We start from the raw sequence: 27,968 nt of genomic DNA, 5'->3' as shown, positions 1-27,968 counted from the left end.
AAACAGGGAGAAGATTCCAGAACAGTCGTATATAAGTGGGAGAGGCACTCTGAGCATACACAGCTTAGGGTGGAAATAAAAGGAGAACTAGACGACTGACCAAACTGCTGCTTCATGACTGCCGATAGACTGTGTCTGCCTCCATCATTGCTTAAAAGAAAGAAGGCCTGAAACTTAAGTATGCCATTACAGCTATTGCTATAATGTTTGTAAATAGTGCTACCGTGAAGTGTTTATGTCCAGTCAAGAAATAATTCACTTGACTGAGTGTTATGGTGTCTGTGTTTCTTCTCAAAGTGTAGCTTCAATTGCTGACTACTGCTTCTCAGAAACTCTCCTAAATGGATGGAAGCTGCTAACAAGTTGCCAATTCATGAGTATACCCACGCAGCAAAAATGTGATGGAGTTTCAATAGTGGACCTTCAATAGTGAGTTGTTGTGTGCTGTTCAGTAAGGACTGGAGTCAGATGCGAAGTACAATAAAATTGAAAGATTTATTTAAATTGCAGCTGAGAAATGATTAAGATAAAACTCTGTGGTATAAGAATGAAAAGAATACATAAATGAAATGCAAGTGAGCAATGGAGAAATGAAAAAGAACAACAGAGAAACGAAAAAGAACAATATAAGATACATGTAATTATTATAATTATTTCATGCTGCATTAAATTAGTATACCACCCTATACCTTTAGATATCAAGGCGGTTCACAGCCACTGCAGTTAGCGTGAGCAAGGGACTGTGGTCATGTCCCACTGCTGTCTAGCTTGGAGTTGCGTGCTTTGTCCAGTCTACTTGTGTACTTTCTGAAAGGCTGAAATGCCAGTCAACATTATGGCATAGGGAAGTGGTGGGGAGAGAAGCTTTAGCCCAACCCTTCGAAAAATATAGGGATGAAGAAGGCTACATTCAAGCAGACCTTCTGTCCAAGGGCCATCGCCACAGTCTTGCTCTATCCAAATCAAATGTTACAATACAAAACTCCGAGTTTAAATTTCCTATGTTGGACATGAGATAGAAAGGCATTAAAAGAAGTCTTTCACACCAAAGACTACCCTCTGTACATTATTGTGCTTATGATAATAAAGATTTGGCCAGTCCTGCCTTAAGGCATTAAGTTGCTATCATAACCAAGTTTTCAGTTTTGGATGCTGATTCTTCCGCATCCTTGAAAATCCTCTGGAGTGCAGCTTTCATGGAGACCCTGGACTGGCCCTTTTTCTGTCTTCTCCCAACTAGGAAATAGATCAGCGGGTTGACACTACTATTCAGAGAGGCACATACAAAACCAACTTCCATTAGAATCATATTCTTCTCATTAAAATAGATGGCAGTGTAAATGGCATTTAGTGGGAAAGCAAAGATGAGGAAGAAAAGAAGCGCAAGCAAAATGGTGGTGAGCAGCTTCCCGCGTTGCTTCTGCTCTGATTTGCAACAGACTTTGAGGGCCAGTATCAGAGTGGAGGTGACCATCAGAGGAGTGCAAATGAGGGCATTTACAATAAGCTGGTACACTAGGTTAGAGTTTGGAAAGCTCTGAGTCAGTAGGAGAGCAAGGTGAATGCCTGAGAGCAGGAAAGAGAGGGCCCATATCAGGGCACAAATAATGGTGGATAAACGTGCCGGTCGGTGGCATCGATGCCAAAGTGGGAAGAGGACAGCCACAGACCTGTCGATGCTGATGGCTGTCAGTAGAAACTGGCCCACAGAATACGTGAAGAAAAATAGTTCAAATAATACTTTTCTAATCAAATCAGCAACATGGGATTTCTCATAGAAAGTTACAACAGGCAAAATAATAGTCAGGAGAACTGCAAGGACACCAAAGTCAGCCATGGAGAGGTTCAGGATGTAGGTGGTGAAAGGATTCCTCTTAATGTGGAAGCCCAGAAGCCGGATGACCATTCCATTCCCCAGGAAGCCAAACATGCAGATGATGATAATTATGCTGTTGGCAATGCTTTGGATTACATTTCTATCACGTATTTCCTCAAAATATGATTCCCTGAAAGAGATAAAAGGATTACAGTACCTGATATGATGTCTAGGTTCACCTTCATTAACTCTAAAGTCAGCATGACCCAATCAGTGATCAATCTAAGCAGCAAAGAGATAATACCACTTTCTTTTTGTCTAGATCAATACCTGTGTAGCTATGGCAGTACACATTTTCCTGGAATCTTCAGAGTAAACTGTTTGGTAGCTTTTCCATTTTTACAACTATTGAGTAAATATTGACACAAAGTAGGTGAAATGTTGAGGTTCAATAGCAAATTAGGAAATAGCTAACACTATTCTAGGCTGCATCAATGGAAGTATAGTGTCCAGATTGAGGGAAGTAATAGTACCACTCTATTCTGTCTTGGTCGGACCACACCTGGAATACTGTGTCCAATTTTGGGCACCCCAATTTATGAAGGATTTTGACAGGCTGGAACATGTGCAGAGGCGGGCAACCAAGATGATCAGGGATCGGGAAATCAAGCCTTATGAAGAGAAGTTGATGGTATGTTTAGCCTGGAAAAGAGGAGACTGAGAGGAGATATGATAGCCATCTTCAAATATCTTGAGGGCTGTGACATGGAAGAGAGTAGGACTCAAACCAATGGCTTCAAATTGAAGGAGATTCTGACTAAACATTAAAAAAAACTTTCTGACAGAGCTGTCAACAGACTCCCTCAGGAGATTATGGACTCCCCTTCATTGGAGGCTTTTAGGCAGAGGTTGGATGGCCATCTGTCATGGATGCTTTAGCTGAGGTCACCACATTGCTGGGGGTTGGACTAGATGACCCTTGGGGTTCTTCCAACTCTAAAATTCTATGAATCTATGATTATGAGTTAGGAAATGATTTTCAGAAAAGGGGAAGTACTTCCCTGTGGTCTTCCCCTCCATTTTTAGTAACAACGGCCCCAAACATTTTATTTAATCCAGGAAATTTTAAATAAAGGGAAGGGGAGTGAGTCTATCAGTGGTATTTATTACCCTCCACTTGTTGTGACAAAGGGCTAAACCTTTTTCTTTAACACGGGATTGTTGGATTAAGCTGAGATTGTTGCTAATCACAGAACTGGAGATGGCGGATAGATTTGAATTTCTTTGCATTTTAATTTGAAGCTATCTAATTTGAACTTCCTGAACCAATATGCAAAACAACAGCACATTTTTTCTTTGAAATTCACACTTATCTGCATTTTGTGATGCAGTTCTCCAGCCAAGAAATTCCTACAAAAATGCATGTATTATGGGAAATTGCTTGCAAAAGTGTACTCATTATTCAAAACTGCACACAAAATATATTTATTTTAACAAATGTAACTTTCTTCTAAGTTACATTAAAATATTTTAAAAATACATGCAGAAATGTGAAGAACTGGAAACATGAGAAACTAAGAGAATCCAAAATGGAAATCTCTGGCTATTGTTGTGAAAGCTCTATAAGATATTGTTCCGTATTAATCACTTATGCTTTGTCACACCTACATTCTCAGGTTTACAGTGAAGTGAATGGATACAGTGCTTATACTGAAGATGAAATTATTTTAAAAATGCACTTACCCCACGCGAAGGTTAGGGAAAGAAAAATTTTCTGATGTCTAAGTAAAATCACAAATACAACCCAGTTACAAGGGTACTTAGGGTTTAAGAGAATAGATGTTAATAACAACTGACCAAATGAGCAAAGAGGTCAAGGGGAGGGAGGATAATGCAAAAACAATGTAGTTTAATTAAAAAAATACTTTGCAATTTCACAAATCAAATATCATTTTTCAACAAATAACATTGCTGAACATTTTATAACAGCATGGTGTATGTATGATGCCTTTAAGATGAACTTCACAGATTGGAGAACCAACAAATGAATTGGAATAGGTACCAATGTCAGGCAGAAACAACCAACTGCATAAATATATGATGGAGAATACCTGACTTGCCAGTAATACATGTGAAAAGGATCTAGGGGTCTTAGTAGACCAGGTTTCCTCAACCTCAGCCCTCCAGATGTTATTGGCATACAACTCCCATGATCCCTAGCTAATAGGACCAGTGCTCAGGGATTATGGGAACTGTAGTCTCAAAACATCTGGAGGGTTGATGTTGAGGAAGCCTGTAGTAGACCAAAAGCTTCACGAGTCAACCGTGTGATGTAGCAGCAAAAAAAGCTATTCTAGACTACAGAACTATAGTGTCCCAAACAAGGGAAGTAACAGAACCTCAATATCTTACCTTGGTCAGATCAAACATGGAGTCCTGTGTCCAGTTCTGGGCACCTGAAGACTGAGAGGAGAGAGAGAGGAGAACAGATTACCCTCAGGGACCTTTCCAACTCTAAAACTCTTTGATTCTATGTATCTAGAAATATATATTTCTATTACACATTAGCTTTGCACGCTTACCCCCTTAACATCATTTGGTTAATGGTTAGGACAAGGTTGTTTGTTTGTTTCTTTTTACAATGTTTGGTAGTGGAAATAGCTGAAATGAACAGCCAGCCTATCTGTTTTCTCTTTTACAAGCTGCTATACATCTTAAATTCAATCTCAAGCCTAACTCATGAAAGCATGCAGAGAGAAATTGCCACAGTATCAGCAAACAGGCACCTAAATCAGCATCATGTAAAAGCAAATGGGGAAGCAATTAAAAGGGAGCTTTTGTTTAAGAGTGCTTACCTCACAATCACCCATCATGGGATGTAAAATGTACTGGTCCCCCAAGAAACCCAAGCTAGAGTTATAGCTGGAACAGCCACTGATGAGATAGTGAGCAACAAAAGGAAGCAGAAATCAACAGAGGCAACTGAAGCACCAGAAGATTTTGAAATAGTTCTAGATAACAAACTACATAGGAAGTAGGCGTTAGAAAAGGAAGAAAAGAGCAGACACAGTACTCAAACCAATGGAATTGGTAGGTAGATTGTTTTAGTGGCTAATTTAATTAGATAATTCAAATTGTGTAAGCCTATATTTTTATTCACAAATGAATTTGAGGGATGTACAAGATGGTGCATAGTAAACAGCATGAATGAGCATTTGAAACAGATGAATTGTTTATTGTTGTTGTTGTTGTTGTTGTTGTTGTTTATTCAATTTATATACCACCTTCCATCGATGAGTGGTAATTGTAACCCTGGTATCTTATGCGCTACTCCATTTGATATTCTGCCGCACTTTCTGGAAACAAAATGTACAAGTAAATAAGTTGGGGTGAGGGATGATATTTTTCCAGAGGGCAGAAACTTTAATGGGGACCTAGTTAAACATTCTGTGTGGCACCTTTCAGACTAACAAATTCAGGCCCCAGTCCTATCTGGGAGACATGCCCATGAAATTTAGTAGGTCTTACTTCTGAGTAGTATGGTTATACTGACATTAAGCTACACTAGAAATTGCACAACAGGGACCCCTCCTAAACCAAGGGTAGATATTGGTCAGTTTACTACTATTACTACTTACAATAATAATAATTTGTTGGCTCCCAACAAAATATTTAAAACACAATCAAACATTAAAAACTTCCATATACACAGCTGTATTCTGATGTCTTCTAAATGTTGTGTAGTTCTCTATCTCCTTGACATCTGATGGAAGGGGGCATTCCACAGGATGGGCCCCACTATTGAGAAGGCCCTCTGCCTGGTTCCCTGTAACTTGGCTTCTCGCAGTGAGGGAACCGTCAGAAGGCCCTGAGAGCTGGATTTCAGTGTCTGGGCTGAGCTATGGGGATGGAGACGCTCCTTCAGGTATACAGGTCAGAGGCCACTTCGGGCTTTAAAGGTCAGCACCAAAACTTTGAATTATGCTCAGAAATATACAGTGGTACCTTGGGTTACATACGCTTCAGGTTACATATGCTTTAGGTATTCCACTAACCCAGAAATATTACCTCGGGCTAAGAACTTTGCTTCAGGATGAGAACAGAAATCGTGCAGCGGCGGTGCAACGGCAGCAGGAGGCCCCATTAGCTAAAGTGGTGCTTCAGGTTAAGAATAGTTTCAGGTTAAGAACAGACCTCCAGAATGAATTAAGTTCTTAACCCGAGGTACCACTGTACTTGGAGCTGATGTCGATCCTTTAGGACTGGTGTTATATGGTTCTGGCGGTCACTCCCAGTGGCTAATCTATTTGCTTCATTCTGGATGGGTTGTAGTTTCTGAGTCACCTTCAAAGGTAGCCCCACGTAGAGCGCATTGCAGTAGTCCAAGTGGGAGATATCCAAAGCATACACCACTCTGGCAAGACAGAATTGACCTGCGTCTCCATGAACAGGAGGGTGAGCAGGGGGTCCCCCATACCAAGTACTATTTTTCTAGAAAAAGAGGTGCTGGAACACACAATGAACACCTCCGTCATTCTCTTAGAATGGCAATGGCGACCATATGAGAGGATCGTGTCCTGATGTTGGTTTTTCCTTAGGCAAAGGTATTTCCACAGGTGAAACATTTTCCTGACAAGTTTCCAGGTGAAACATTTTCCTGACAAGTTTCCTGACCCCTCCTTTACTGATAATAATAATAATAATAATAATAATAATAATAATAATAATAGTTTAATAATAATTTATTATTTATACCCCGCCTATCTGGCTGGGTTTTCTCAGCCACTCTGGGTGGCTATTACTATATTTAGTTTCTGCAAGAGTTTGTGTTTTTCAACAACTTTCCTTGATATGACATTTGTCGCACATGCTTCATTATCAGCTTTCAACCGCAGGAAATATCTCACCAATTACTATGCTCATTTCTGCTCACATAGTTGCTGTGATCAAATCTCTTCATTTTGCTGTGAAGGGCATTTTTTTGTATCTGCATGCAGAGCACAGAATCAACAATATGGTTTGCGTGGACAGGCGGAGTCCCCAGATCCCGAGCGGTTCCCCCCGTCATGTGGAATAACGACTCAAGACAACGTGCTATGGGATTAAATTGGCCACAACTTTATTAAATTTCAAATGTGGGTAGACCTTGGCTCAGGCATTGGGCGTTCTCCCTCCCCAGTCCCCAGTCGGGGACCTAGGGAGCTTCAGGGTTATCCAGTGTTTGTGTGGGGGATGAGCCGGCTCTGGAGAACATATGTTCAAGCATAGATAGCTGCCCCTGTTACGCCGCCACCGCAGGGGAGAGCAATGACGGCCTTTCGGCGTACGGTCAAAGCCTCCCTTCAGAAACCCCTTTAACGGGGAACCCTGGTATCGCCGCTGCAAAGAGGAAGATGGACAAAAGGATTCCGCCCAAGGCCTGATACCGCCCGCATATCTGTTAGAAAAGTTAACCTGCAAAACCTGTGAAGAAAAGTTAACCTGCAAAATAAGGCATTAACTGAGGGTGGGTAGGGTGGGAGAAGCTCTGGAGCCAAGTGAGGATTCCCAGGTAAGATCCTCCCTCTATTGTGTGGGCAGGTAATCCCTCCCCTACCTGGCCTGGTCTCCTTGGCAACGCTTCCCCCAGGTGGGCTTGGACAACTGACTGAGGTAGGCGGAGACCTCCAGGTTTCCCACCTGAGGGAAGGCGAAGCCAAGCCTATGCTGATGGAGCCGCTCCAGATCCGGGGGCTGCGTGCGTCCACAAAAAGGTCGCCCCCCGTTTTATGCGGGGAGCGGTCATTATCCCCTCACCCACAAATAGCAGATACTACAATCTGAAATATCTGTCTAGATCTTTAAATTGGATAATGATGCTTATTTTTTGTGATGGTGGCAGCCCAGCTTTCTAATTTCCTCTCACTTGAAATTCTGCTGGTGTTTGCCACTCAGCAGCCATAGGTTTGATATACTTACAGCACAATTCCAATCAGAGGTCTGTTGGAATTAACAAGTTTGGAATAGTTAGACTCCAAACCTCCAGATATCCCCACAGTGGTTTCATGTAGATGTTAAATAATGTGGGGGATAGGCTTGAGCCTCATGGAACCCCACATTGTACGGGTCTGAAAAGCATTTCCCAAGCAACACCCTCTGGGAACGACCATCCAAGTAGGACTGGAACCACCGCAAAGAGGTACCACCCACTCCTAATTCGGACAGTCACTTCAGAAAGATAACATGGTCAATGGTATCAAAAGCCACTGAGAGGTTGAGAAGAATTAACAGGGACATGCTTCCCTTGTCTCTGTCTCAACAGAGGTCATCAAACAGGGCAACCAAAGTAGGTTCTGTGCCAAAACCGGGCCTAAACCCCAATTGAAATGGATCCAGAAAATCAGTTTCTTCCAAAAGTGCCTGGATCTGGTCTGTGACCACTCATTCTAGAACATTGCTCAGAAAAGGGAGATTAGCAACTGGCTGGTAGTTAGTTAGGTTTTCCAAATTCAGGGAAGGTTTCTTAAGGAGTGGTTTTAGCACTGCCTCCTTCATAATTGTGTGCCTGGGGCCATACCACCTCCCCATCTGGCTATAACCCTTTCCTTCCTCATGGATAAGTAACCCATGGGATAGGAGGTGGTCTATAATCTCTAATCCCCTTGGCCCCCAATATGACTCTGGCTAACTGGTTTGATTGATTAGCCACTTGTTACATATGATATATGTTCAGAGGCATGTAGGGGAGTGTTCATAGTGGCAAGTCCAGGTGTAGGAATTCCATCGAATTTCATCTGAATTGAACATTCGAAGAAAATGTTGGGGTAGTCCTTTCATGCAAAAAATCTAAGCAATATTTTGAGTTTTATATATCAAGTCTTAAAGATGGTGTGATGTTGTTGATTTTTCTTGTGCAAAGGTTCTTCCTCATTTTGCTGACAGATTTTCCCTTGAGGAAGCTGCCGTCTCCTTTTTACTGAAGATTCAGTTTCTGCAAGAGCATGTGTTTTTCAAGAAGTTTCCTTGATATGAAGTTTGTTACATATGCTTCATTATCAGCTTTCACCCACAGGAAGTATCTCACCAGTTAATCTGCTGATTTCTGTGCATAGTTGCCATGACCAAATCTCTTAAAAAACTAGCATTGTGTTGTCCAGAGCATTTGTCTTGTAACTGCATGTGTTTTGGGATGTGTATCGGAGTGCAGAATCAACAATATGGTTTATCCCCCTCACAAATAGTAGATACAGTGGTACTTCTAGTTACGAATTTAATTCGTTCTGGAGGTCCGTTCTTAACCTGAAACCGTTCTTACCTGAGGTACCACTTTAGCTAATGGGGCCTACTGCTGCCACTGTCCTGCTGCTGCATGATTTCTGTTCTCATCCTGAGGTAAAGTTCTTAACCTGAGGTACTATTTCCAGGTTAGTGGAGTCTGTAACCTTAAGTGTTTGTAACCCGAGGTGTTTGTAAACTAAGTTACCACTGTATTACAATCTGAAATCTCTGGCTGAGTCCTTTATCTGGATAATGGCACTTGTGGTTTTTTGTGTGATGATGGTGGCCCAGCCACTTGAAATTCTGCTGCTGATGTTACTTGGATATAAGCTAAAAACAGATTTTTCCATAGACTTTTGGAGATAGTGGTTAACACTCAGCAGCCCTGGGGTTGATATACTTACAGCATCATTCTAATCCAAGGCCTGTTGGAATTAGCAAATTTGGAATAGGTGGACTTTAGGCTACAGCAACATAGCTCAACGTGGCTCTGCTCCTGGTTCAGCCAGAGGTCCACTGCACTGTAAGATCTAACAAATCTTACCATATAGGCTGTTAGCAATATGCGGGGTTACCTGAAAACAGCTTGCTCCAGTGAGTGTTAGGGAGTCATTCATCCACAAACAGGGAGAAGATTCCAGAACAGTCATATATAAGTGGGAGAGGCACTCTGAGCATACACAGCTTCAGGTGGAAATAAAAGGAGAACTAGACGACTGACCAAACTGCTGCTTCATGACTGCCGATAGACTGTGTCTGCCTCCATCATTGCTTAAAAGAAAGAAGGCCTGAAACTTAAGTATGCCATTACAGCTATTGCTATAATGTTTGTAAATAGTGCTACCATGAAGTGTTTATGTCCAGTCAAGAAATAATTCACTTGACTGAGTGTTATGGTGTCTGTGTTTCTTCTCAAAGTGTAGCTTCAGTTGCTGACTACTGCTTCTCAGAAACTCTCCTAAATGGATGGAAGCTGCTAACAAGTTGCCTATACATGAGTATACCCATGCAGCAAAAATGTGATGGACTTTCAATAGTGGACCTTCAATAGTGAGTTGTTGTGTGCTGTTCGGTAAGGACTGGAGTCAGATGCAAAGTACAATAAAATTGAAAGATTTATTTAAATTGCAGCTGAGAAATGATTAAGATAAAACTCTGTGGTATAAGAATGAAAAGAATACATAAATGAAATGCAAGTGAGCAATGGAGAAATGAAAAAGAACAACAGAGAAACGAAAAAGAACAATATAAGATACATGTAATTATTATAATTATTTCATGCTGCATTAAATTAGTATACCACCCTATACCTTTAGATATCAAGGCGGTTCACAGCCACTGCAGTTAGCGTGAGCAAGGGACTGTGGTCATGTCCCACTGCTGTCTAGCTTGGAGTTGCGTGCTTTGTCCAGTCTACTTGTGTACTTCTGAAAGGCTGAAATGCCAGTCAACATTATGACATAGGGAAGTGGTGGGGAGAGAAGCTTTAGCCCAACCCTTCAAAAAATATAGGGGTGAAGAAGACTACGCTCAAGCTGACCTTCTGTCCAAGGCCCATCTCCACAGTCTTACTCTATCCACAGCAAATGTTACAATACAAAACTCCTAGTTTAAATTTCCTATGTTGGACATGAGATAGAAAGGCATTAAAAGAAGTCTTTCACACCAAAGACTACCCTCTGTACATTATTGTGCTTATGATAATAAAGATTTGGCCAGTCCTGCCTTAAGGCATTAAGTTGCTATCATAACCGAGTTTTCAGTTTTGGATGCTGATTCTTCCGCATCCTTGAAAATCCTCTGGAGTGCAGCTTTCATGGAGACCCTGGACTGGCCCTTTTTCTGTCTCCTCCCAACTAGGAAATAGATCAGCGGGTTGACACTACTATTCAGAGAGGCACACACAAAACCAACTTCCATTAGAATCATATTCTTCTCATTAAAATAGATGGCAGTGTAAATGGCATTTAGTGGGAAAGCAAAGATGAGGAAGAAAAGAAGTGCAAGCAAAATGGTGGTGAGCAGCTTGCCACGTTGCTTCTGCTCTGATTTGCAGCAGACTTTGAGGGCCAGTATCAGAGTGGAGGTGACCATCAGAGGAGTGCAAATGAGGGCATTTACAATAAGCTGGTACACTAGGTTAGAGTTTGGAAAGCTCTGAGTCAGTAGGAGAGCAAGGTGAATGCCTGAGAGCAGGAAAGAGAGGGCCCATATCAGGGCACAGATAATGGTGGATAAACGTGCCGGTCGGTGGCATCGATGCCAAAGTGGGAAGAGGACAGCCACAGACCTGTCGATGCTGATTGCGGTCAGTAGAAACTGGCCCACAGAATATGCGAAGAAAAATAGTTCAAATAATACTCTTCTAATCAAAACAGCAACATGGGATTTCTCATAGAAAGTTACAACAGGCAAAATAATAGTCAGGAGAACTGCAAGGACACCAAAGTCAGCGATGGAGAGGTTCAGGATGTAGGTGGTGAAAGGATTCCTCTTAATGTGGAAGCCCAGAAGCCGGATGACCATTCCATTCCCCAGGAAGCCAAACATACAAATGATGATGATTATGCTGTCAGCAATGCTTTGGGTTATATCTTTATCACCTATTTCCTCAATATATGTTTTCCTGGAAGAGATAAAAAGATCTCAGTACCTGATATGATGTCTAGGTTCACCTTCAGTAACTCTAAAGTCAGCATGTCCCAATCAGTGATCAATCTAAGCAGCAAAGAGATAATACCACTTTCTTCTTATCTAGATCAATACCTGTGTAGCTATGGCAGTACACATTTTCCTGGAATCTTCAGAGTAAACTGTTTGGTAGGTTTTCCATTTTTACAACTATTGAGTAAATATTGACACAAAGTAGGTGAAATGTTGAGGTTCAATAGCAAGTTAGGAAATAGCTAACACTATTCTAGGCTGCATCAACAGAAGTATAGTGGCCAGATTGAGGGAAGTAATAGGACCACTCTATTCTGTCTTGGTCGGACCACACCTGGAATACAGTGGTACCTCGGGTTAAGTACTTAATTCATTCTGGAGGTCCGTTCTTAACCTGAAACTGTTCTTAACCTGAAGCACCACTTTAGCTAATGGGGCCTCCTACTGCTGCCGCGCCACCAGAGCACAATTTCTGTTCTCATCCTGAAGCAAAGTTCTTAATCTGAAGCACTATGTCTGGGTTAGCGGAGTCTGTAACCTGAAGCGTATGTAACCTGAGGTACCACTGTATTTTGTCCAATTCTGGGCACCCCAATTTAAGAAGGATTTTGACAGGCTGGAACATGTGCAGAGGAGGGCAACCAAGATGATCAAGGGCCAGGAAACCAAGCCTTATGAGGAGTAGTTGAAGGTATGTTTAGCCTGGAAAAGAGGAGACTGAGAGGTGATATGATAGCCATCTTTAAATATCTTAAGGGCTGTGACATGGAAGAGAGTAGGACTCAAACCAATGGCTTCATGTTCAAGGAGATTCTGACTAAACATTCAAAAAAACTTTCTGAAAATTAGAGCGGTTCGGCAGTGGAACAGACTCCCTCATGAGATTATGGACTCCCCTTCATTGGAGGCTTTTAGGCAGAGGTTGGCCATCTGTCATGGATGCTTTACCTGAGATTCCTGCATTGCCGGGGGTTGGATTAGATGACCCTTGGGACCCTTCCAACTCTCAAATTGGAATTGAATCTATGATTATGAGTTAGGAAATGATTCTCAGAAAAGGGAAAGTACTTCCCTGTGGTCTTCCCCTCCGTTTTTAGTAACAACGGCCCCAAACATTTTCTTTAATACAGGAAATTTTAAATAAAGGGAAGGGGAGCGAGTCTATTAGTGGTATTTATTCCCCTCCACTTGTTGTGACAAAGGGCTAAACCTTTTTCTTTAACACGGGATTGTTGGATTAAGTTGAGATTGTTGCTATGATGGTTCTGCTAATCACAGAACTGGAGATGGGGGATAGATTTGAATTTCTTTGCATTTTAATTAGAAACTATCTAATTTGAACTTCCTGAACAAAACAACAGCACATTTTTTCTTTGAAATTCACACTTATCTGCATTTTGTGATGCAGTTCTCCAGCCAAGAAATTCCTACAAAAATGCATGTATTATGGGAAATTGCTTGCAAAAGTGTACTCATTATTCAAAACTGCACACAAAATATATTTATTTTAACGAATGTAACTTTCTTCTAAGTTACATTAAAATATTTTTAAAATACATGCAGAAATGTGAAGAACTGGAAACATGAGAAACTGAGAGAATCCAAAATGGAAATCTCTGTCTATTGTTGTGAAAGCTCTATAAGATATTGTTCCGTATTAATCACTTATGCTTTGTCACACCTACATTCTCAGGTTTACAGTGAAGTGAATGGATACAGTGCTTATACTGAAGATGAAATTATTTTAAAAATGCACTTACCCCACGCCAATGTAAGGGATAGAACAATTTTCTGATATCTAAATAAAATCACAATTACAACCCAGTTACAGAGAGTACTTTAGGTTTAAGAGAATAGATGTTAATAACAACTGACCAAATGAGCAAAGAGGTGAAGGGGAGGGAGGATAATGAAAAAACAATGTAGTTTAATTAATAAAAAATACTTTGCAATTTCACAAATCAAATATCATTTTTCAACAAATAACATTGCTGAACATTGTATAACAGCATGGTGTATGTATGATGCATTTAAGATGATCTTCACAGATTGGAGAACCAACAAATGAATTGGAATAGGTACCAATGTCAGGCAGAAACAACCAACTGCATAAATATATGATGGAGAATACCTGACTTGCCAGTAGTACATGTGAAAAGGATCTAGGGCTCTTAGTAGACCAGGTTTCCTCAACCTCAGCCCTCCAGATGTTTTTGGCATACAACTCCCATGATCCCTAGCTAACAGGACCAGTGGTCAGGGATTATGGGAACTGTAGTCTCAAAACATCTGGAGGGTTGATGTTGAGGAAGCCTGTAGTAGACCAAAAGCTTCACGAGTCAACCGTGTGATGTAGCAGCAAAAAAAGCTATTCTAGACTACAGAACTATAGTGTCCCAAACAAGGGAAGTAATAGAACCGCAATATTTTACCTTGGTCTGATCAAACATGGAGTCCTGTGTCCAGTTCTGGGCACCTGAAGACTGAGAGGAGAGAGAGAGGAGAACAGATTACCCTCAGGGACCTTTCCAACTCTAAAACTCTTTGATTCTATGTATCTAGAAATATATATTTCTATTACACATTAGCTTTGCATGCTTACCCCCTTAACCTCATTTGGTTAATGGTTATGACAAGGTTGTTTGTTTTTACAATGTTTGGTAGTGGAAATAGCTGAAATGAACAGCCAGCCTATCTGTTTTCTCTTTTACAAGCTGCTATACATCTTAAATTCAATCTCAAGCCTAACTCATGAAAGCATGCAGAGAGAAATTGCCACAGTATCAGCAAACAGGCACCTAAATCAGCATCATGTAAAAGCAAATGGGGAAGCAATTAAAAGGGAGCTTTTGTTTAAGAGTGCTTACCTCACAATCACCCATCATGGGATGTAAAATGTACTGGTCCCCCAAGAAACCCAAGCTAGAGTTATAGCCGGAACAGCCACTGATGAGCTAGTCAGCAACAAAAGGAAGCAGAAATCAAAAGAGGAAACTGAAGCACCAGAAGATTTTGAACTAGATCTGGATAACACACTTCATAGGAAGTAGGCGTTAGAGAAGGAAAAAAAAAGCAGACACAGAATTCAAACCCATGGAATTGGTAGGTAGATTGTTTTAGTGGCTAATTTGATTAGATAACACTTTGAATTGTGCTTGGAAATATACTGGGAGCCAATGTCAATCCTTTAGGACTGGTGTTATATGGTTCTGGAGGTCACTCCGAGTCACCAGTCTATTTGCTTCATTCTGGATTGGTTGTAGTTTCTGAGTCATCTTCAAAGGTAGCCCCACATAGAGGGCATTGCAATAGTCCAAGTGGGAGATAACCAAAGCATGCACCACTCTGGCAAGTCAGTCTGTGGGCAGGTAGGGGCTCAGCCACATAGGGCTGGTAGACAGTTGCCCTGGACACAGAATTGACCTGCATCTCCATGAACAGGAGGGTGAGCAGGGGGTCCCCGATACCCAGTGCTATTTTTCTAGAAAAAGAGGTACTGGAACACACCATGAACACCTCCCCCATTCTCTTAGAATGGCAATGGCGACCATTTGAGAGGATCGTGTCCTGATGTTGATTTTTCCTTAGGCAAAGGTATTTCCACAGGTGAAACATTTTCCTGACAAGTTTCCTGACCCCTCCTTTACTGAAAATAATAATAATAATAATAATAATAATAATAATAATAATAATAATATAATAATAATAATAATAATAATAATAATAATAATAATATAAAATTAATTTATTATTTATACCCCGCCCATCTGGCTGGGTTTCCCCAGCCACTCTGGGTGGCTATTACTATATTTAGTTTCTGCAAGAGTTTGTGTTTTTCAACAACTTTCCTTGATATGACATTTGTTGCACATGCTTCATTATCAGCTTTCAACCACAGGAAATATCTCACCAATTACTATGCTCATTTCTGCTCAAATAGTTGCTGTAATCAAATCTCTTCATTTTGCTGTGAAGGGCATTATTTTTTTGTATCTGCATGCCTTTTGGGCGTGCATATCAGAGCACAGAATCAACAATATGGTTTATCCCCTCACCCACAAATAGCAGATACTACAATCTGAAATATCTGTCTAGATCTTTAAATTGGATAACGATGCTTATTTTTTGTGATGGTGGCAGCCCATTCTAATTTCCTCTCACTTGAAATTCTGCTGGCGTTTGACAATCAGCAGCCATAGGTTTGATATACTTACCACACAATTCCAATCAGAGGTCTGTTGGAATTAACAAGTTTGGAATAGGTAGACTCCAAACCTCCAGATATCCCCACAGTGGTTTCATGTAGACGTTAAACAATGTGGGGGATAGGCTTGAGCCTCATGGAACCCCACATTGTACGGGTCTGAAAAGCATTTCCCAAGCAACACCCTCTGGGAATGACCATCCAAGTAGGACTGGAACCACCGCAAAGAGGTACTACCCACTCGTAGTTCGGACAGTGACTTCAGAAAGATTACATGGTCAATGGTATCAAAAGCCACTGAGAGGTCAATAAGAATTAACAGGGACATTTCCCCCTTGTCTCTCTCTCTCAACGGGGGTCATCAAACAGGGCAACCAGAGTAGTTTCTGTGCCAAAACCGGGCCTAAACCCCAATTGAAATGGATCCAGAAAATCAGTTTCTTCCCAAAGTGCCTGGATCTGGTCTGTGACCACTCATTCCAGAACGTTGCTCAGAAAAGCGAGATTAGCAACTGGCTGGTAGTTATATATAATAATAATAATAATAATAATTTATTATTTATACCCTGCCCATCTGGCTGAGTTTTCCCAGCCATTTTCGGTGGCTCCCAATCAAGTGTTAAAAACAGTACAGCATTAAATATTAAAAACTTCCCTGAACAGGGCTGCCTTCAGATGTCTTTTAAAGATAGGATAGCTGCTTATTTCCATCACATCTGAAGGGAGGGTGTTCCACAAGGTGGGCGCCACTACCAACCTCCTTCCAACCAACCAACCTACAACCAGAACCTCCTTCTGGTTCCCTGTAGTTAGTTAGGTTTTCCAACTCCGGGGAAGGTTTCTTAAGGAGTGATTTTACTACTGCCTCCTTCAAACAGGCAGGGACCACTCCCTCACGTAAAGAGGCATTGATCACCTCCCTTGCCCAGCCAGCTGTTCCCTTCCTGCTGGTTTTTATCAGCCAAGAGGGGCAGGGGTCTAGAGTACAAGTGGTCACGCTGACCAATCCGAAACCTTGTCCACATACTTGAGCCTTACCAACTGAAACTCATTCAACACAAGAGGACTAGACTATGCTCTGGACGCCACATGAAATTCATCTGCTATAACAGCAGAGTCAAAGTCTTGGTAGAGGCAAGCAATTTTATCTCCAAAATGCTTTGCAAACAAGTCACCCTCTTCCTTCCCAGTAAAGAAAACAGGTCCAGAGTGTGGCCTGCCATCTGCGTTGCACCACTGACATGTTGGGACAGCCTCATGATTGTCATGGAGGCCACGAAGTTCTGAGCTGCCCCAGAGCCAGCTGCCTTGGCTTGGATGTTGAAGTCTCCCAGAACCAGCAGTCTGGAAATCCTCAATGCCACCTCTGAAACCAGCTCTGTCAGCTCAAGCAGGGAGACTGCTGGGCAGCGAGGCGGGCGGTAAAACAGCAGAAGCCCTAATCTGTCCCGATTGTCCAATGCCAGGAACACACACTCTGTATGATAAAGACATACAAACTCTGAAATATAAGAATGTAGTAATGAAATAAAACTGAGCAATAAAGAAATGCATTCCCTAGGCTGGCACAATATGGAAGCTGTTGATGTGTATTTATGCTCTTGCCACATTGCAAAAAAGAAAACGTTGGTTTTGCTTCTTGTGTTACTTCCCTTATCTTATATCAGCAGATTTCATATCAGTGTATTATTCAAGGCAACTGCTGTCCTCTTCTTAGAATGCAATAAGGGGATACCAAGAACTGCTGTAATAGGGAAGTGCTTCAGTTTCTTTGGAAAGTGTTTTTGGCTTGTCATCAACTGGGCCAATAGTTGGTCCTCAGCACCCATTTTTTGTTTCAGGTAAATAAGTTACCAAGAAAGCACCAAGAAGGTGCTTTCCTGGCTTCCTCAGAGGTTACACAGTAGATACTGGTTAATGGGCGCTGGGAGAACGGAGGTTAGCGACTGACACGGAAGAAGGGATCAATGATCTGGGGGTCCCTGTAACAGCCAGGAGACGAGAGTCAGAGACAGGAGAAGCTGAAGGTTTGGAAAGTGAAAAACGGTGCAGAAGGAGTGAGAGATAGGTGAGGCTGGTGTAGAGTCAAGGCCTTCCACATCTCCTCCTACTTCCCCCCACCTCTCCTGCTCCACTGTCTCCCAGGACATGAGGGAGGAACAAAAACAGGTTGCATGGAATCTTTTCCTGCCTGTGCACAGCTTGGGTGCGGGAGATGCATAAGAAGAGAGGGTGGGGCTCCTTCGTTGCAGAAACTGCCTCGTCAGGTGTACACCCAGAATTAGCTAAGAGACGTAGGACTGAGGGGCATGTTGATAAATTGTAAGTGTACTTTTGACAATAAAGAGTTAATTCCTCACTCTGGACATTCTTGACTGACAAATCCACACTTGACCTGAAGCTCACAGGGTAACCTTGGGCCAACCTTTGCTTCTCAGATGAACCTGTCAAACAGGGTTGTTGTGAAGTTCAAATGAGGAGGGGGAAAACCATGTACACCACCTTGAGCTCTTTGGAAAAGAAACAAATAAATGATAAGTAAATAAATCCAGGTCTGGGGGACATACTCTCTGTTTAGAAACCTGATAGCAGCTGCATGCTCTGCCTTATTATTATTATTATTATTATTATTATTATTATTATTATTAATCTACTTACCAGCTGCCCACCACATCACATTATGAGGAGGCAATGGATTTCCTTCCATGTTGGGATATCTAAAATAAAATAACTGCTATATATTACCAAAATAATTTTAAATGCTGTTACTTTGTTGTCAAAGTGGAAAAGACTGAAAAAGACATTCACTAGAGTTGTGCACAGCCCAATCTATCTGCTCTATGACATTGATCCAGGGGTCACAAATGAGGGTGGCCCACTGGCCCACCCTGCATCTAATGGAGGTCCATCACTCATCCTACACCCAGTACTGAAGTATTGGGGGTTGGGGTTGGACAGGGCACCACATCCACCCATCACCACTCTGGATGCAGAGAGGAAGATCAGAAAAGCCCTACTAGATCAGGCTAGTAGCCCATCTCGTCTAACATCCTGTGGCCACCTAGATAACTCTGAAATGCCCAGAAGCAGAAGCTGAGCTCAACAGTACTCTCCAAGATTGTGATTGCACCCACAGCCCTTAGTAAGAGACAAGACACAAAGTTTTGGGATTAAAATGGCAACAACCTTATGAAAGTCTCTCTCTTTATTACTTTTTATTTATTGAATATTTCCTTATGTTACAAAACAAACGGAGAAAAGTGCATGTTGTCTCCACTTTCAATTTATAGAATCTTTTTCACAGTTTGCTTACCTGTAGTGAGAGACACTGTTGTCATAGACATTTTGTGGTTGGAGAGAAAGAGAGGGAAGGGAGAGAGATAATAATGATGGTTAAAATGAAACGAATGTGTAGCTTTTGTCAGATTTTTGTTTCTACCAGGAAGAGTTGAGTTCTATATTTTCTTCTCTCCCTCTCTCTTAAAAAAAAAAAAGTCAGTGTGCATGCATGCAGCTTTAATGGCATGTGCCTATGGGAAGAGACTATAGCTCATGGATTACAATGCATGTGTCACAGGCAGTAGGGCTTAATTAAGTTGTGACATCTCCAGTTAAAAGGATAAAGGGGTGTGTGTGGAAGATTTCCTCTCCACGAGATCCTGGAAGATCCTCAGGAGTGCCTCTGTCACTCTGAGGAGACAGTGCTGAAGTAAGGGAACAGAAAATCTTACTTGGCATAACACATCTTGATCTGTTTCTAATTCCTTACATATTTTTAACAGACAAACCAACTGTTGATTAGCTGTAGAGTCTTAGCGAGGCAGACCATTAGAATTTCTACTGCAGCATTTCCTTCTCTGGCTTGTAGTGGCTCCCAAGATGTCATGAAGAACCTTCCCAAGCTGGTGACCCAGAATCCTTCCAGCAGAACTACCCATGTACCCCTCTGCCACTCAGCTGTGGTCCCCCACTTTCTTTTGCAATTGAACTACATCAGCTTGAGACATTCACATCCCTGTGAGAAACTGCTGATCAGCCATTTTTAGACATACAGTATGTGGAGGAGACAGCAAGAAGACACCTGCAAGAAGTTTAGGGCTGCATCCATTCCTCTTCATCTGTGTTAAACAGTTCTCCAACATTGTGTGAGAGGAAGGATTTTGTTCATTGGTACTCAAGATAGCTAATTTAGGGTGTGATTCTTGACAAAGGCATTATTGAGAATCATGAGTCATCAAGTCTCAGAGGATGAGCCAGACAACTACTCTGCAATGTAACTAGGAGAAATCTATTTATTGATTACAGTTATTCTTTGTTTTCATGTTGCCATGCTCAGGCTGGTCAATGGGGTCAGAGATACACAAGAAACCTAAAGATATACATACAATATTACATAAACTGTAATAAAGCAACATAAAGGAAAAAAAAAACTCAATGCAAGCCAGTAAGTTGGATGGAGGTCCCTTCTTTCCTGAGTTTTCAAGGTGATGTCCTAAGGCAGCAACATCAGTGGGTACTAGAGGAAAGGAGGATGGGCTCTGTCTTTGTTTTGGATTCTTCTCTGTCCTTTGATCTTGATATTTAGTCAGTCATATTCCTTTTCCTTGCACAGTAAGGCAAAAAACATTCCATTCTTTTCCAGTTACAATTCCGTTTACAGTCTCTCTGCTCATTGCCTACAGGGTATATGGTGATCTTCTGCTTTATGAATTTCCTTGGTATGCCAGTCTATTCATTCTGTTATTCCTTGGTACTCCAGCTGTCAGTCACTTATCCCATCATTCACATATATGGATCCCTGACCCCCTCAATTCTATTCACAGGGTTTCCATGCATTGCCACCAACCAGCAGAAATGTCTCATGCTTAACTGTAAGGTCCCCCATCCTCACTCACTCATTCCTTGTTTCTCGGTATGTTCTTGGAAATTACCTTTTCCCTTCCATCTCTAAAAACCTCAGTTCTCTTGCTTCAAAAAACAACTCTGCTCATTCTCCCTTGATACCCGCTAAATGTGGCACACACTATCTCAATATCTATTGTGGTGGAAAGCTTTTGGAAGCTGCATTCCAGTAGCAGGCATCCACATACACATATACAAAAACAAGAAACACACCAGATCTCTATCACTCACTTGCAGTAAATTGGGCAATCACACAAAGCAGATTGAAAACACATAATCCTCTCCCACCCCCGATAATTCTGGGGACTTTAGTTTATTAAGGGCACTAGAAAATGTAGCTCTGTGAGTGGTAAATTAAGTTCCCAGAATACTTGGAGGGGCATAATGTGCTTTCAATGTGGTTTCAGTGTATGGTGTGTACCGAGCCACACAGACATTGCTATTGGACCTAGAAATGGAGACCTTCTATATATCCCTGGGTTCATAGACTCATAGAACTGTAAAGTTGGAAGGGACCCCAAAGGTCATCTAGTCGAGCAGGAATCTCAACTAAAGCATGCATGACAGATGACCTTCCAACCTCTGCTTAAAAGCCTCCAATGAAGGGGAGTCCATAATCTCCTGAGGGAGTCTGTTCCACTGTTGTACAGCTCTTAGTGTCAGAAAGTTATTTCTGATGTTAAGTCATAATCTCTTTTCCTTCAACATGGTTTTTCCAGATGTGGAATTGAATAATAGGTTAATGACTCTTAGACCTAATTTTGGGAGGAGTCAAATTAATTTTGACAAAACTAGTGAATTCTTTTTAGAAGTCTTTTTGGGAAGGTTTTCGCATTCGTTGAGTATGTCTCTGAATAGCTGTTTCTGGGAACCTTAAGTGAGGAGAGTGCAATTAATCTCTTTAATCACAGAGAGCCAGAACTTTTCTATTTTCCCACAATCCCACCAGAGATGTCTGTAAACGCCCCCTGTAAGCTGGCATCCCCTCCATGACTGTTGATACTGCTGTTTATAGAGAAACCCTTGAAACCAATGAGCATTAGATTGGGAAAGTGGGAATAATATTAATTGATTATATATTCTTCATGCACTGGAGAAGCAAAGGTACAGAGAATAGGAGTGCAAGGAAGATGGCTATGCTGGTTCACACGGAGAAGCTATTTTTTCTTACCATCCCCAGGGATAGAAGTGAGGCCTGCCTATAAAAATCCATCAGGAAATCTAAGATTTCACACAGTAGGAACCCTGCAAAGGCACCACTCATAGGCGGTCAAATCATAACTTTACTCTCTGTTCTGAATTTCTTGTCTTCTGTACAGTCTCCCACATCCTTAAACACCCTTGAGATTGCAGCTTTCATTGATACCCTAGAAGGACTCTTCCGTCCTCTCCTTCCAACTAAAAAATAAATGATTGGGTTGATGCTGCTGTTTACAGAAGAACACCCAAAGCCGATTAGCATGAGACTGTGAAGGTGGGGGAAATGATAGCAATAGATTACATAAACTGCATTCAGTGGGAAAGCAAAGATGAGAAAGAACAGGAGGGCAAGCAAGATAGCCGTTATTAATTTTCCTTGCTGGCATTGTTGTGCTTTACAGCAGACTTTGGTGAACAGGATCAGAGAAGAGATGAACATCAGAGGCATACAAAGCAGAGCATTTACAAGCAGCTGGTAGTGTAAAAGTGATTCCCCAAATCTGCCAGTCATGCGGAGAGCGAAATGGATTGCAGAAAGCAGGAAGGAGAAGATCCATATTATAGCACATATGATGGCAGATGAGTTTGGTCCCCGGTCGAATCGATGCCAAAGTGGGAAGAGGACAACTACACACCTGTCAACGCTGATAGCTGCCAGTAGATACTGACTGGTAGAATATGTGAAGCAAAAGAGTTCAAAAAATAATAGAAAAACACTGTTGAGAATGCGAGATTCACTCGTCACACGAAGGGCAGAAGCAAATGCAGCAGCACTGATTAGAGATAAAAGGACAGCAAAGTCAGCAATGGAAAGGTTCAGAACATAGGTGGTGAAAAGATTCCTCTTAATTTTGAAGCCAAGAAGCCAGATGACATACGGTACCCATTACCCAAAAGCCCCAAAATGCAAATAATGGCAATCAAGCTGTTGATTAAATACTTTGCTAATTTGGAGAAGACCAGATCATTCGATGCTACAAACTCGGCAAAAACAATGCTGGAGGCAGCAGTTGTGCTATTATTTAAATTTCTAAATATGATACTCTCATTTGAGTTAAGATGATCAGGTATGTCTCCAGAACCACTATAAGCTTCTGTTATTGCTTGACCATCTGCTTGCTTGACAATACCCTCTACATAAATTTTAACTTCGGTAATCCTTTCATGCCAATACCTGCAAAAAGAAAGAGAACACGAGTAATCATTATTCTGCAGTCAATCAAATGATCTACATAACGGGTACACAAGCCACACTACCTAAAACCCTGACCCCTCATTTGTCAAAGTCATATTGATTTGGGTGCAACTGGGACTGGGAGCAACTTCCACTGAGTGAGTCTCTTATCTGATTCCCAACATTTCTTTCAAAAACTCCCAAGTCAATGGTGGCCATACCCATAACATGCCTTTACATTGTTGTGATAAACATTGATGGCCGCCCAAAGAATCCTGGGAGTTGCAATTTGTTAAAGGCACTGAAAGTGCTTAGGCGTTCCTTATTCCCACTTCCCACCACAGCGCTACAATTCCGAGAGTTCCATGTGCAAAGAGATTGACCGTTAATCCACCCTAAGATTAAAGGAGGACTGGGAAAATCATGCATGGCACCATGAGCTCATCATCATCATCATCATAATAATAATAATAATAATAATAATAATAATAATAATAATTTATTGAATATATATACCACCCTATATCCAGGGGTCTCAGGGCGGTTCACAGAATAAAATCAAGATATAAAACCACAAAATACATAATAAAAATAAAAACAACAACCCAATAGCCCCCCCAAAAAAACACATTTTAAAAGGGCATAGGATGTAAATTGCCAGGCAAACTTTCCTGGGGGGAGCATTGCACAGATGGGGAGCCACTGCAGAGAAGGCCCTGCTCTTGTGTTGCCCATTCTCTTTAGAGAAAAAGGTGTGAGATAAATGTGAGAAATAAACAAAAAACTATAAAATAAATCTGGAGGGTGGAATTCTGAAGGTCACATCCTCTTTTTGGTAACCTGACAGAGGCCGCATTCTCTGCCTTATTATTTTTATTATTATTGTATATACTTACCAGATGTCCGTCAAATCCTGTTGCTTTGTGATGTTAAAAAGATTTATAGAATTTCCTTCCATGGTGGGATACCTAAATAAAATAACTACTATAAACTATGAGAATGATTTCAAGTGCTGTAAATCAAAGTTATGACTTTATTAAAAAGTAGAAGAGATTGGCAGATGTTCACTAGAGCTGTGCACAACCATCCACCCCATGACATTGATCCAGGGGTTCCTGAATCAGGGCAGACCATGCTGGTTCAACCTGAAGATGACCTGCCCCACCCTGGACCCAATTCTGAAGTTTGGAGAGGGAGTTGGAAACTACACTGGATGCAGAGAGGGACACCAGAAAAGCCCAGCTGGATCACACAAGTGGCCCATCTAGTGCAGCATCATGTTCTCACAGTGGCCAGCTAGATGCCTCTGGAATACCCAGAAGGAGAAGCTGAGCCCAACAGCAGCCTCTCAAATTGTGACTGCACCCACACAAGACACAAAGAATTGGGATTAAAATGACAACAGCCTTATTAAAGTCTATTTGAAGGGTCTGCAAAGGACTAGAATTACGAAAGCTTCAAAGCAGTGCAGGCTCCTATAAATCTGAAACAGTGTATAGCTCAGTCCTTGGATTTGTGGGTGAGCTCCTTTGGTTCATGGCCTCAGAGTAGTTAACTCTCTAGCCAAGCTGTTGCTGTCTAGGGAGAAATCTAGGGACGTGGGTGGTGCTGTGGGTTAAAACACAGAGCCTAGGACTTGCCGATCAGAAGGTCGGCGGTTTGAATCCCTGCAACGGGGTGAGCTCCCGTTGCTTGGTCCCTGCGACGGGTGAGCTCCCGTTGCTTGGTCCCTGCTCCTGCCAAACTAGCAGTTCGAAAGCACATCAAAGTGCAAGTAGATAAATAGGTACTGCTCCGGCGGGAAGGTAAACGGCGTTTCCGTACGCTGCTCTGGTTCGCCAAAAGCCGCTTAGTCATGCTGGCCACATGACCCTGAAGCTGTACGCCTGCTCCCTCAGTCAATAAAGCGAGATGAGCGCCGCAACCCCAGAGTTGGCCATGTCTGGACCTAATGGTTAGGGGTCCCTTTACCTTTACCTATGGAGAAATCTACTCTGTCACATTTAGGAGGGAGAAAATTTATCCTCTCAACTTTATTTATTACATTTTTATCTGGTGATTATATATTTTGTTAACTTTGGGGGGAAATTAGCTCATTTGTGGTATTATTTTGATATCCAGTGACAAAACTATTGTTTAAATCTGGATAACCAGATAAGTCTCTAGAACCATCATAACAGCTGAAGTTCTGAAACGATTTTGTGGGTCTAAATGAAATCAAAGAGATTACTCTTCAGAGTAGTGCTTCCATAGAGAAAGAGAGCAAGGAGAATGGTTTCCATTTATGATGCCTGGAATCTCATGCATCAAAATATTCATAATGCTTCTTATGAAACTTCCACAGCCAAACCTAAGCAGTTGTCTCTCTCTTTCTCCCTCTCTCTTTGCACCCCTTTTCACTTTTTCTTGATATATCATCACACCCCTTTTTCCTCCTTGTTAGGGCAACAAGAAGTCCTTCCGAAGTCTTTAGGCATATTTAGGGCCATTCAAGTGTTTGGGTTGTATTCAGCTAATGTTCACCCAGACTAAGCCTACTGAAATCAATGGCCATTATTAATTTAGATCCATTAATTTCAATGGGTTTCAATGGAATTTAGGAAACTTAGAGAACATTTTTATTTCATTTATTACAAAATAATTTGAGGCTTTGTTTTGTTTTTTTTTACTCTCAAGCAGTACATATATTTTATGAAATATATAATTTTAGGAGACTTTAATTAGGCATCAGATTTTGATACAGAATAAAACTTCCCTGTCACCTGTCCTTGGAGCTTATTCACTTGCAAGTGATATGTGGTTTTCATCTAAGCAAGTTTTACCGTTATTGAAAGATACATGCACACAGCTGTACACATGTATTACAAGAATAAAATTATATCAGCATAAACTAAAGAATCAGGAGGCATTTCTCGTTTAGTAAAGGTTAAAAGTAGCAGTGGTGCCCTCTCAGCCTAGGATCCCATATGCTCCAGCTCTTTGCCCTGGTAGACCAGGTCTAAAAGAATCTTTGGTGATCACTTGTAGCCGAGTAAGATTGTCTTCCATAAACACAGCCTAAAAGGATCACCCCAGCCTTTGACCTGTTATACTTCTAACAGAAGACTCTGGGGATTCAAGCTGGCTGAAAAACACATACCCCCCTGCCACTCAGATATGGTTGCCCTCCAGCTTTTGCGAACGAGCTACATCAGCTTGAGACATTCACATACCTGGGAGAAACTGCTGATCAGCAATCTTTAGACATATACGTTGGAGGCAGCAGCAAGAGGTATAATATCCTGTGCTGGAAGATGTGCAGAAATAAATGCAACTACAAAGAAAAGAAAAGAACTGACTTGTCATCAAAGTTCCCTGCAAACTGTTTAGTGCTCCACCCCTTCCTCTTAATTTGTGTTCAGTTTGCAAACATCATATGGCAAGAAGAATTTTGCTCGTCGGTTATCAAGTTTAGGAGGACATTCAAGTTCTAGAAAGACATTACTGAGAAATGTGGGTCAGAAAGTTACAGAGAAGGAAGAACCAGGGGAGGTGGCTGATTGGTTTGTTTTGCTTTGGCTCTGGTATGCATTTTTATTTTGTGAACTATCCTGAGATCTTTGGATGAAGGGTAGCATACAAATTTAATAAATCATAAATAGTAATAATAATAGCTCTGTGATGTAATTGGGAGAAATATCTTTATTTATTACTGAGAGTTTCGCCTTGCCCTTATTTTACCATGCTCAAACTAGTTAACAGGGTCACACAAAAACTTTTGTCAGATTTAGAAAGCCTCATAATTCTGGGGACTGTAGATTGTTAGGATGCTGAGATCTGCAACTCAGAGAATACGGCCTATACTTCTTGGGGTTCTTGCGGGGGCGGATAATGTAATTTCAGTGTATGGTGTATACAGAATCTCACAGACATGGAAGTTCAATGCAGGGTTTGTGATTTTCGCTTTGGTATGAAAATACATGCAGTTTAGCATTAGCCAAAGAAACACTTTACATTATTTTAAATATCTCTTGAAAGCCTGAGCTCATTCTGAGCTTTGACCTACCTGACCTTCTCCCTGCAGCTGTTGGCTACACGTGTACAGTATACTCTTCCTTTCTGATTTTCTTTTTCTTCCATTTTGTATACAATCCCTTCTTACACCTCAGCTTATCTGTAATGATACTTTCCACCTTCCTTTCTGAGTGCATGCCAACTACACTCAGCTTTCCCATGCTTTTGTATCATTAAACCAAACACGTTATTGTGGAGGTAATGCTCCGCTTTGCGAAGGCAAACCTCGCACCAGACATGCAACAGTATGTCAAGGAGCGTTGCATCTGCTTTCCCTGACCTTTTGCCTTCTTGGCTAGAAAACAGGGTTTTTCCCCTGACCGTTTATCCTCTCACAGATCACAGATTTGTTTACTAGACATAACGCTTGGCTGGATCATTACCGGGGATGCAGACATAATCAAGTATCAGGGAACATAAAGATAAAGGTAAAGGGACCCCTGACCATTAGGTCCAGTCATGGCCGACTCTGAGGTTGCGGCGCTCATCTCGCTTTATTGGCCGAGGGAGCCGGCGTACAGCTTCCAGGTCATGTGGCCAGCATGATTAAGTCGCTTCTGGTGAACCAGAGCAGCACACGGAAACACTGTTTACCTTCCCGCCGGAGCGGTATCTACTTATCTACTTGCACTTTTGACGTGCTTTTGAACTGCTAGGTTGGCAGGAGCAGGGACCGAGCAACGGGAGCTCACCCCGTC

The 27,968-nt window shown here is 41.6% G+C and overlaps 3 protein-coding genes across 4 annotated transcripts; all 3 read right to left on the bottom strand.

Moving 5' to 3' along the window:
- Positions 1 to 476: 476 nt before the first annotated feature.
- On the bottom strand, positions 477 to 26,453 carry LOC310766224 (mas-related G-protein coupled receptor member H-like). Of its 2 annotated transcripts, XM_083622308.1 has the most exons (4): positions 26,430 to 26,453; positions 18,600 to 18,658; positions 14,170 to 14,691; positions 477 to 2,006 (listed from the first exon to the last, which is right to left on the bottom strand). In XM_083622308.1, the coding sequence occupies exon 4, from the start codon at positions 1,928 to 1,930 to the stop codon at positions 1,115 to 1,117; it is 816 nt and encodes a 271-aa protein (XP_083478434.1). In that variant the 5' UTR covers positions 1,931 to 2,006; positions 14,170 to 14,691; positions 18,600 to 18,658; positions 26,430 to 26,453; the 3' UTR covers positions 477 to 1,114. The 2 variants fall into 2 exon arrangements, with proteins under 2 accessions (XP_083478434.1, XP_083478435.1); XM_083622309.1 differs by lacking the exons at positions 14,170 to 14,691; positions 18,600 to 18,658; positions 26,430 to 26,453 and adding an exon at positions 4,229 to 4,247.
- LOC310766226 (mas-related G-protein coupled receptor member H-like) lies at positions 10,171 to 11,860 on the bottom strand. The gene has a single exon (XM_083622310.1). It carries the CDS (start codon positions 11,621 to 11,623, stop codon positions 10,808 to 10,810), a length of 816 nt encoding a protein of 271 aa, XP_083478436.1. The 5' UTR covers positions 11,624 to 11,860; the 3' UTR covers positions 10,171 to 10,807.
- LOC310766166 (mas-related G-protein coupled receptor member H-like) lies at positions 20,212 to 24,914 on the bottom strand. The gene is given in 3 exon segments (XM_083622197.1): positions 20,212 to 22,916; positions 22,919 to 23,217; positions 24,114 to 24,914. Coding segments are annotated over 3 exon segments (1,164 nt in total). The 5' UTR covers positions 24,176 to 24,914; the 3' UTR covers positions 20,212 to 22,113.
- Positions 26,454 to 27,968: the final 1,515 nt, after the last annotated feature.

Source organism: Podarcis filfolensis, assembly GCF_964270895.1.
Source record: "Podarcis filfolensis genome assembly, chromosome: 7".
Taxonomy (NCBI): Eukaryota; Metazoa; Chordata; class Lepidosauria; order Squamata; family Lacertidae; genus Podarcis; species Podarcis filfolensis.
The sequence above is the reverse complement of the archived record's forward strand: the minus strand, read 5'-3'. Positions and strand labels throughout refer to the sequence as shown.

What these genes read in the sequence shown, in the direction of transcription:
- LOC310766224 (XM_083622308.1), bottom strand. Translation starts at nt 1,930, where the DNA reads ATGTTTGGCTTCCTGGGGAATGGAATGGTCATCCGGCTTCTGGGCTTC.
- LOC310766226 (XM_083622310.1), bottom strand. Translation starts at nt 11,623, where the DNA reads ATGTTTGGCTTCCTGGGGAATGGAATGGTCATCCGGCTTCTGGGCTTC.